We start from the raw sequence: 10,762 nt of genomic DNA, 5'->3' as shown, positions 1-10,762 counted from the left end.
ATGCTTGCACCTGGTGTAAATTAATTTTAATGCATGTTCATGACTGTTGTCGCTGTGTCAGTTGGTCGCTTCCCAGTCTTTTGCTAGCCTTCACCTGTACTAAGCGGGAATACTGCTTGTGCGTCCAAACTCCATAAACTCCAAAGTTATTCCATATGAGTCCATACCTTCCTATATGCGGTATCTACCTGCCGTTCCAAGTAAATTTGTATGTGACAAACTCCAAACCTTCAAATGAAATTCTGTTTTGTATGCTCGAGCAGCTCATGTTTCAACTAGGGTTGTTTGTATCTTCCATGCTAGGTGGGTTATTCTCAAGGGGAGTGGACTCCGCTCCTCATTCACGAGAAAATGGTTGGTAACCTGGATGCCCAGTCCCATGATCAAAAAGATCAAAGCAAATCAAAATAATTAAACAAAACTCCCCCAGGGCTGTTGCTAGTTGGAGGCACTCGTTGTTTCGAGCAAGCCATGGATTGATGCTTGTTGGTGGTGGGGAAGTATAAACTTTTACCATTCTGTTAGGGAACCGCCTATAATGTATGTAGCATGGAAGATATCGAGATCTCGTAGTTGTTGCGTTGACAGTGAAAGTATGCCGCTCAAAATGTTATTCATCTATATTTTAAAATCGAGCTCTGGCACCTCTACAAATCCTTGCTTCCCTCTGCGAAGGGCCTATCTATTTACTTTTATGTTGAGTCATCACCCTCTTATTAAAAAGCACCCGCTGAAGAGCACACTGTCATTTGCATTCATTACTATTAGTTTATATTGCATATGACTTGACTGGATCTCTTTTACCATGAATTACAATGTTTAGTCAGTCCTTGATCTTTAAAGGTGCTCTGCATTTATGTTTTGCGGTCTCAGAAAGGGCTAGCGAGATACCATCTTGTTATATTGTATTATGATTGTTTTGAGAAAGTGTTGTCATCCGAGTTTTATTATTATTGCTCGCTAGTTGATTATGCCATTGATATGAGTAAATATGAGACCTAAGTGTTATCGTGAATATGGTTAGTTCATAATCTTTGGTGAAAACTTGAATGCTGGCTTTACATATTTATAACAACAAAAGCAAATAGAGTTTGTAAAAGTTTTTCTTTATCACTTTCAGTTTACCAACTGAATTGCTTGAGGACAAGCAAAGGTTTAAACTTGGGGGAGTTGATACGTCTCCAACGTATCTACTTTTCCAAACACTTTTGCCCTTGTTTTGGACTCTAACTTGCATGATTTGAATGAAACTAACCCGAACTGACGCTGTTTTCAGCAAAACTGCCATGGTGTTGTTTAATGTGCAGAAAACAAAAGTTCTCGGAATGACCTGAAAATCCACGGAGATAACTTTTGGAAAATATAAAAAAACTGGCAAAAGAATCAAGGCCAGGGGGCCCACACCCTGTCCACGAGGGTGGGGGGCGCGCCCCCTCCCCCTGGGCGCGCCCCCTGTCTCGTGGGCCCCCTGATGCTCCACCAAGCTCAACTCCAACTCCATATATTCCGTTTCGTGGAGAAAAAATCAGGGTAGAATTTTCTTTTACGACACAGAGCCGCCGCCAAGCCCTAATCTCTCTCGGGAGGGCTGATCTGGAGTTCGTTCGGGGCTCCGGAGAGGGGGATTCGTCGCCGTCGTCATCATCAACCATCCTCCATCACCAATTTCATGATGCTCACCACCGTGCGTGAGTAATTCCATCGTAGGCTTGCTGGATGGTGATGGGTTGGATGAGATTTACCATGTAATCAAGTTAGTTTTGTTAGGGTTTGATCCCTAGTATCCACTATGTTCTGAGATTGATGTTGCTATGACTTTGCTATGCCTAATGCTTGTCAATAGGGCCCGAGTGCCATGATTTCAGATCTGAACCTATTATGTTTTCATGAATATATATGAGTTCTTGATCCTATCTTGCAAGTCTATAGTCACCTATTGTGTGTCATGATCCGACAACCCTGAAGTGACAATAATCGGGATACTTCTCGGTGATGACCATAGTTTGAGGAGTTCATGTATTCACTATGTGTTAATGCTTTGGTCCGGTACTCTAGTAAAAGGAGGCCTTAATATCCCTTAGTTTCCACTAGGACCCCGCTGCCACGGGAGGGTAGGACAAAAGATGTCATGCAAGTTCTTTTCCATAAGCACGTATTACTATATTCGGAATAGATGCCTACATTACATTGATGAACTGGAGCTAGTTCTGTGTCACCCTATGTTATAGCTATTACATGAGGAATCACATCCGACATAATTATCCATGACTGAGCTTTTCACATATTGGGCTTCGCTTATATACTTTTATGTTGCTACTATTACACTTACTACAAAACTACTATCGTTACTTTTGCTACTGTTTCCGTTACTATCATACTACTTTGCTACTAAATACTTTGCTGTAGATACTAAGTTATCCAGGTGTGGTTGAATTGACAACCCAACTTCTAATACTTGAGAATATTCTTTGGCTCCCCTTGTGTCGAATCAATAAATTTGGGTTGAATATTCTATCCTCGAAAGCTGTTGCAATCCCCTATACTTGTGGGTCATCGCTCGCCGTCGGTCCCGTCCTCCGAAGGTGTCTGGACTGGTAGCTTGGAGCCAGACGATGCACCCACCGTCGTGCTCTTCTTCTTTGGCGCCATGGATGACATAGACAGTGAAACTTGCACGAAGACTGCTGGAGTAGATCCGCACAAGCGATCCCCTGCCTGGCGCGCCAAAGATGTCAGAGTACGACGATCTATGGGACCGGCGAGGATACCTTTGTAGTTCGCTTGGGAGATTGACGAGCACGGAGAGCAAATCCAAGAATCAACGCGCGGGGGTTTCTCAGGTTCGGGCCGTCGTGGGGGGTAAGACCCTACTCCTGTTCTCTGGTGGATTGAGTAGGAGCACAAGTTACAAGTACAGCTTGCAGGAAGAACGTGTGCAAGGTGCGGCTACTATATAAGCGAGTGCAATGTGTTGACCCGTGCCAAGGTAGCCTTGGGCCTCCTTTTATAGATGAAAAGGGGTCATCGCAGTGGCAGCATGGTCATTCTACATGTATGAATAGTGGCTTCGACATTATCTAACCATCCCACCAGACTAGGACAAGGGCATTTAATGCATCGTGAGCTGGTAACCATCCTTTGGCAAGGTGTCGTCTCTCCTACGCCATCGGGCTGGATGAGCTCTATCTTCTTGCCGCACCCACTAGATGGGTGTCAATAAAGTTAACCCTGATGTAGTGTGCTGACATGTGCCCTGTTGACTCTCCTCAAGCCATCTGCCCACTGGACACCTAACCTTGCAAAGCCATCGGCTGGCCAATGAGGTGGAGCGACTGAAGGTCAAGATGAAGAAATTCCTGGCAAGGAGCTTGCCGGGTCTTGTCTTGCCGGTGCGATGCTTGCCGGCAACTGGAGTCTTGTTTTTCAGTACTATCTTAGTACTTCTCGATGACCTGCCGGGATGTCTTCTTCACGGTCTTGGTGTCCAAGTGTTGAAAATTGGGTTGAGTTATCCTTCGGCAAGCCCTTGCCGTCCGGAGGGCTGCAACTGCCTGTGCATGAATCCAGGGTACTAAGGAACCCCTAATTTAGAGCCTGTTCGGAATTCCGCCGGCTCCGCAAAATCCCTGGAGCTGCGGAGCCGGGACATAACAACTCCATGATTTTCAACAGTAACTGCACCAGAGTGGAGTTGTGGAGCGAAGATTCTCCAAACAGGGCCTTAATACACCGACATTGACTGAGTAGACCAAGTTTTAGGCGCACCCATATGGAAAAAGGCAACAATTTTGTTATCGGTTCGTGTGACATTTTGTTTTCACTATGGCGTGTGTATTGTATCTTTTTGCGGTAAATATTGTATTTTCTTCCTTTCTCTAAACGTAAATATTGTTTTGGCTTTTTTTGAGAGAAATATCTGAGAGCTTTTATTCAACAAAAGCATTCTTGGGGCAGTCTGCCAACAGGCTGCTAACCAAGAACGAGGGAGTCTGGTCCAGACAACTATCAGTCACCAAGAGTGTACAAGCATGTTTTGCACACAAATGGGCCGACATGTTGGCTGTCCTTAATACATGCTGAATTACAAAGTAATCAAATTCTAAAGAGAGCTCTCCAATTTCATCAAGAATAGGTGCCACAGCAGAACGATCTGCATGACGAGAATTCCACAGATTCAGCAAAGCCAAGCAATCAGTTTCCATCTTCACTCGCTTTAGGCCTCACAGATTGGCGAAAATGACTCCTTCTCGGAGGGCTAGTGCCTCCATGATCAATGGGTCTGTTACCCCAAGATGTGGCTTACACCGCGTGCCCAATAGACTAGACGCCGAGTGCGCCACTCCACCAGCTCCTCCCTTGCCAGAGAGAAGATCAATGGCTCCATCACAATTAATCTTGACAATATCATCCTTTGGTGGCCGCCATCCATAGCCTGGTAAAACTGAAACTTGCTTCCTGGGTAGCTCCAGAAGTGCAAGGAATTCTCTAATCTTTCTCACTGCATTGCCAGGATCAAGTCTCTCCTGATCATGTACCCATCTGTTGCGCGGGTGCCAGATAGCCCACATAACTGTAATGATTTTTGCCCTTTCATCCTCTGCAAACCTGCTGTCACATATGATATCCCTGGACCAAGTGTCAGGGTCCAGACGTGGTAGATGAAAATCAAATAACGCTTCTGCTTAATTCCAGAAGCGCTTGGCATGTGTACAATGTATCAATGCATGCATCAGATCTTCGCCCATAGCAAGGCATACGTTGCATCGATCCAATTGTATGATATGTCTGCGCTTTAGAGTCTCTTCGACTGGCAGAATCTTATTCAACACCCGCCACCAGAAAACTCGCACTTTAGGTATAACCTTTAACTTCCATAAGGAATTCCATAGCTGTCGTTCAGTCTGTGAAGTACCATATCCGTCCCTTCCTCTCGAGCTAGTCGCTCTTTGTGTCACAAGAGTACGGTATGCTGATTTGACAATGTAGATTCCGGTGGATTCAAAGGCCCATGCTAGAAAATCCTCTCCTCCACCATTGCGCAGCGGGATATTTAAGATTGCTTGGGCATCCGGTGCTAGGAAGGTTGCACGAACAAGCTCATGTTGCCATGTCCAATTTACCTGGTCAATCAGCTCATTCATAAAAACAAGAGGTGTGTTATCAGGTTTTACCATAGGAGACATCGAAATAGTATCAGGGATCCACTTATCCTCCCAAATGGAGATCGTGGAGCCATCTCCCACCCTCTTGATCAGACCGAGCTTCAGTGCCTTGCGACCTGCAACAATCGCCCTCCAGATAGGTGACGCCGTCTTCGGGATTGTAGCATTCATGAAGTCTGAATCTGGGAAGTATCTAGATTTCATAACTCGAGAGCATAAACTCTCCGGGTATAACATGAACCTCCAGCCGTGTTTCCCCAACAGAGCGAGGTTAAAGGCCTCAAGATCCCGAAACCCCATCCCCCATCTTCTTTCGGGGTGGCTAGCTTCTTCCATGAAAGCCAATGCATCGAGCGCCTGTCGATGTTGCTACTCCAGAAATGCCTGGCCATGCAAGACGTAATCTTCTTGCACACCTTTTTTGTTAATCGGAAGCAAGTCATATTGAAGGTTGGTATCGCTTGAATGATTGATTTCAGCAATATTTCTCGCCCCGCACACGCCAAATCTCTCTCTGAGTATCCCACCATCTTGCTCCTCGCCCGATCACAGATGTGCTCGAACGTGCCACTAGTAATCCTGCCGACGGCCGTTGGTAAACCAAGGTACCTGTCACTGAAAGCTTCAACCGCCTCCTTTTCGCCAGAGTGTTCGGAGTAAAATAGATTGCACTCTTCTCTTTGTTAACACTTTGCCCCGAGCACATAGCATAAATGTTCAATATCTCATTGAGTCGGTCCACACTTTCTCCCTTTGCACCAATAAAAATAAGACAATCGTCGGCAAAGAGGAGATGATTGATCCAAGGTGATCTAACCGAGGCTCTCACACCGTGTCAATAAAAGAGCCATAATTGTTCAACAGAGAGGTTAGTCCTTCCGCACATAACAAGAAAAGGAAGGGTGACGCTGGATCCCCCTGCCCTAGTCCTCTCGAGGGGTGGAAGACCGGGAGGAGCTCCCCATTCACCTTCACCGTGAATCTGACCGAAGTCACACACGTCATGATCAATTCAATAAAATTGTGACTGAACCCAAGTCGCTGCATCACTGCTTCCAAGTAATGCCATTCCACACGATTATACGCTTTCATCATATCGAGCTTCACCGCACACGTGTAGTTTTTGCCCTTCTTTTTTCTTCTCATTGTGTGCACACTCTCAAAAGCCACTAGAACGTTATCAGTAATATTACGTCCGGGTACAAAGGCACTTTGTTCTTCTCCCACTATCACATTCATCCACACCTTCAGCCTGTTTGTCACCATCTTGAATGCGATCTTGTATGGTACAGGGCAAAGGGCGATTGGACGGTACTGAGATATTTGCTGCGGATGCTTCACCTTAGGGATAAGCGTGATAGACGTTTTGGCTGCTAGCTGACATAGTACTCCCTCCGTTTGAAAATACTTGTCCAAGTAATGGATGTATCTAAATGAAAGATACATCCATCACTTGGACACGTATTTTCGGACGGAGGGAGAGCATTTACGTTGATCAAATGATGAAATACTGCATTTTTTTAGCAAATCAAACACTGTACGTTTTTTTTTTGGCATCAAATGCTGCATTTTGCACTAACAACTTACACGCGCACAAAAGTGGGCCTATGCGGTCGGATCGCGATCCATACCGTGAGCAAAATAAGCCCAGTAAGACAGGCCCATCAATCTAACATGGAGAGATCTCACGCTCTGGCCATATATAAGATCCCGCCTCACGCAGCTTAGGGTTTCTTCCCGGGCGCTGGCGGCGGATTAGGGTTTCACCTGCGTCCATTCTCAACGTAAGCCTGCGAGCAGCGCCGCCGCCTATACCATGATGAATCTTGCTTCAGATCGCTCGTACGTAACCTTGCGTGCGTCTGTTGCAGGTTAGCAGGAGCGAGTGGGAGTCCGGCCATGGCGCCGTCGCAGCCCAAGTCAGGGCTCTTCGTGGGCATCAACAAGGGCCACGTCGTCACCAAGCGCGAGCTGCCGCCACGCCCGTCCGACCGCAAGGGGGTAAGCCGTCCCTAGCCTCCAATATCCTCTGCTATGTTCATAAGGATCCATACGCGTCCTCTGCTATGTTCTCAGTGCGCGATTGATCTGCCCTTTTAGACTGTGCTGGCCTCTGACCGTTCTCTAGATATGTGTTTGCTCGGTAGTTCCGTTGTTTTAGTCTACTAGTTTTAGTATTGTTTTCTTGACTGTTGTAGTTATGATCTAAAAAGGGTGGCGAGCTAGATGTTGAGAGTACTGTAGCATAGTATGGTTGATGCTGCTGAAGGGCAAAAGTAGTCGGGTTAAATATCTGTGAGGTGTACCTTGTATTGCATGGAAGCTCGCCGAATTGAGACCAACTGATAAAAAAATTCTACACATCGGGAGCAGCCTCGTGTCTGCAGTGATGTAATGATGCATGAACACACTTTTGGCAATTTTGATACTTCAGAAGTCCCAAGTTGTTAGTCCTGGAGGTTGATAGTTGTTGGTGATGAAATGTGACCGCTCAATCAAGTACCTTATAATTTCATTTCTAAAGTATCACTGACTGTACTACACATCTTTTTGAAGAATATTGCAATATATATCTGTAACAGTTTTGCTAAAGCACATCTAAATTTGCCATAAGTATTGCACATCTAAGTCCTATGTCATTGATCTTACACCGAGATTCATGTGGGTATATTCTTTTAACTTTTTCCTTTTCTTTTTATACTTGATCGAGTCACTTAGATGTGCAATAACTAGGGCACATCTAGATAGGCCCTAGACAGACCCTATCTGTAATTAGTTGTAAATGCAGTTTTCAATGCCATCTAGTATTAGTCTTAATTCTCCTATTGTTCAATACTTTGATGCATAACCATGGCCTTGCATAACTTGGGAGCATTGATAGCCTCTTGTTTTCATGTGTAAATCTGGATTCTGTATTGGGCTTGATTACCCACACGGTTCTGTTGTATTCTGCAGTGAAGTAATAGCAAATGCAGATGGAGATTACCTTCCTTCCTTGCATATTATTTAGTACTGTTGTCAAGTCATGTTGAAAGTAAAATAGGACCTTGCTGTGTTTGGGACCAAATTGTTATTCGGCTATTCTAGCTGGCTTTTTTTACCGAATTATAACTTGTGTGAACCTGAAACAAAGTTAACTTACATGCTCCTATATGCTCAGCTGAATTATTATAACATTTCTATCCAGTTTGCAGTCATCCTTACAATGTTATCTTGGCATATTTTGCAGAAAGGTACCAAGAGGGTGCATTTTGTCAGGAACTTGATTAGGGAGGTTGCTGGATTCGCTCCCTATGAGAAACGTATCACTGAGCTTCTTAAGGTTGGAAAGGACAAGCGCGCACTCAAGGTCGCCAAGAGAAAGCTTGGTACTCACAAGAGAGCTAAGAAGAAGAGAGAGGAGATGTCAAGTGTCCTTAGGAAGATGAGGTATGTAACCACTCGACTCACCATTTATATTATGAACATTATTTGACTCTGCTGTCCTATTATTCAGTTTTCCTTTTTGCTCTGGACTACTTAGTTACCTAGAGCATTGCGTAGTGCATCCTCTAGCATTAGGAGAATTATGAATTTGTTGGGTTTATAAGTGAATTGAAGACAAAAAGAATTCCTTAACATTAAGAAATGCTGTGCTGGCTTCCAGCCGAGCTTAAATAAAGTGCTAGGTCTAAATTCCTTTTTTTAATCTCTGCTTAGTACCTATCTCGTCTCTGCCTAGTACCTACCTTGTAGTATGTGCCGGGGCATGCTTAGCATGACTAGGCCCTAGGTGTTCTGTTGTTGCATTCGCCTATGCACGCTTAAGCGAACGCCTATGCACTCACCAATTCTTCCAGCTTTAAAAAAAATAGATGTGGCTTTCCTCCCTGTCAACTAGTGTAGGTTGTAGACAGCAGTTTCCACTTTAGATGATGGTGTTTTCGGTGTTGCATATATAGTGCAATCTTCACCATAAGTATGTTTCTATTGCTTGTACTCCCTCCGTCTGGAATTACTTGTCACATAAATGAATGAAAATGGATGTATCTAGAATTAAAATACATCTAAATACATCCATTTCTCCGACCAAGTATTTCCCGATGGAGGGAGTAGTTCTTTAGGTTTTTCTTTTGCCCGACCATGTTCATGTCTTCTACATTCAAGAAAAAATAGTTGCAATTCTGTTTTGCTGTAACAGTTGGTATACAAATGACAAATTGCTCTCTCCTGGTATGCAGGTCTGCTGGTGGTGGTGGTGCTGGTGACAAGAAGAAATAGAGCGTGGCTAGTCGGTGAATTTTATCCCAAAACTCTGTCCTGTATTACCAGTCCGTACCTTTAGAGCTATCTATGGCCATAGTGTTGGATTTTGGAATTAAGCCCGTGGTTTCTATTTTGAGAAGACCAATCTTTTTAAGATATTTATGTCAGATTGGTGCCTTTGTTTTATTGTTACTTGCTTTGTTTGATTACTTGATACCCAGCTGTTTATTCGGTTATGTAGCTTGTCGGGGTTTTGTACATGCGATTGTTGTATGTTTTCAGAAGACGTATTGCTGTAGAAAGCCCTGCCACGGTGTGAACTTGCACCCCATACCCCCGTTACAGCATCCATTTCTGGCAGAAACCTAATATCTTGATTTGTCAATTGTTAACGTCACAAGGTTGCGCACTGATAAGAATCTCTTGTTCCTGACACACAGTTCTGTGTTGTGAGAGTACATAGGATAGGGGATTGCAATGTCTTACCCACTCCAGTCCTACATGATTTTGTATGCACCAAAATTCTTTTGATTCCCTGAAAGAAATTCTAAAAAGAGGTGTAGTGATTGCTAGTAGATTTCCTATGGAAAGTACTCCCTACGTCCGGAAAAACTTGTCCCAAGCTTGTTTGTCAAATGGATATATCTAGCACTAACTTGGTGCTAGATACATCCATTTGAGGGACAAGTTTTTCCGGATGGAGGGAGTAGTACAAAGATAGGAAATTTTTCTATAGGATCCAATCCTATAAAACTTGTATGCAATTCCTTTGGAATCAAAGGAGCCCTTAAATTGTTCTATTTGTATGCTGGCATCTCTATTTGTAATGTGTTTGTGCCGATTCTCTTTGGAGGATGTTGGAAGCTTTTGTCAGCTAATTGTGGATTGTGTCGGAGTAGGAGGACATCCTCAAACGAGCGTTATATTTCTCATCTTCACAAACTCGAGATATCAACTTGAACACTAGTGACTAACCAAAGACCACAACGCCAGTAAATTCATCCAGAGCATCAACCAACTGTCCATAGACCATAGGTGTCCTATGTGCAAGATGGTAGATGCAGCTATATACTACCACCTCCGAGGCTCTAAATTTGTACATATCCTTGTAAATTTTCATTGCATCTCATTCACTAATGCCAAACTTAAAAAATGTACTGCAACAGAATTGCACCATCTGTGATCTATTATAACTCTTATTACATAGTACATCCATGGAACCAGTAACGTTTCTCGTAGACAATGTCAATCAACTCAGAAAAACATGACGATCCAGAAAACTTCTTTAGGCCTTGTTTGGTAGCTTAGGAAATTTTTCCAATACAAAAGAAAAACTTACTCCCTACGTTCCATAT

The 10,762-nt window shown here is 43.9% G+C and overlaps 1 protein-coding gene across 2 annotated transcripts; it reads left to right on the top strand.

The window, feature by feature from the left end:
- The first annotated feature begins 6,811 nt into the window (after positions 1-6,811).
- Positions 6,812-9,616, top strand: LOC123110305 (60S ribosomal protein L36-3). 2 transcript variants are annotated; one of them, XM_044530788.1, is made up of 4 exons: positions 6,812-6,946; positions 7,034-7,163; positions 8,392-8,591; positions 9,383-9,616. In XM_044530788.1, exons 2-4 carry the CDS (start codon positions 7,062-7,064, stop codon positions 9,420-9,422), a joined length of 342 nt encoding a protein of 113 aa, XP_044386723.1. In that variant the 5' UTR covers positions 6,812-6,946; positions 7,034-7,061; the 3' UTR covers positions 9,423-9,616. The 2 variants fall into 2 exon arrangements, with proteins under 2 accessions (XP_044386723.1, XP_044386724.1); XM_044530789.1 differs by having other exon boundaries at positions 6,910-6,946; positions 7,042-7,163.
- The last annotated feature ends 1,146 nt before the right edge of the window (positions 9,617-10,762 follow it).

Source organism: Triticum aestivum, chromosome 5B, assembly GCF_018294505.1.
Source record: "Triticum aestivum cultivar Chinese Spring chromosome 5B, IWGSC CS RefSeq v2.1, whole genome shotgun sequence".
NCBI lineage: Eukaryota > Viridiplantae > Streptophyta > Magnoliopsida > Poales > Poaceae > Triticum > Triticum aestivum.
Note: the sequence above shows the minus strand (reverse complement) of the source record. Positions and strands in the feature narration are given on the sequence as shown.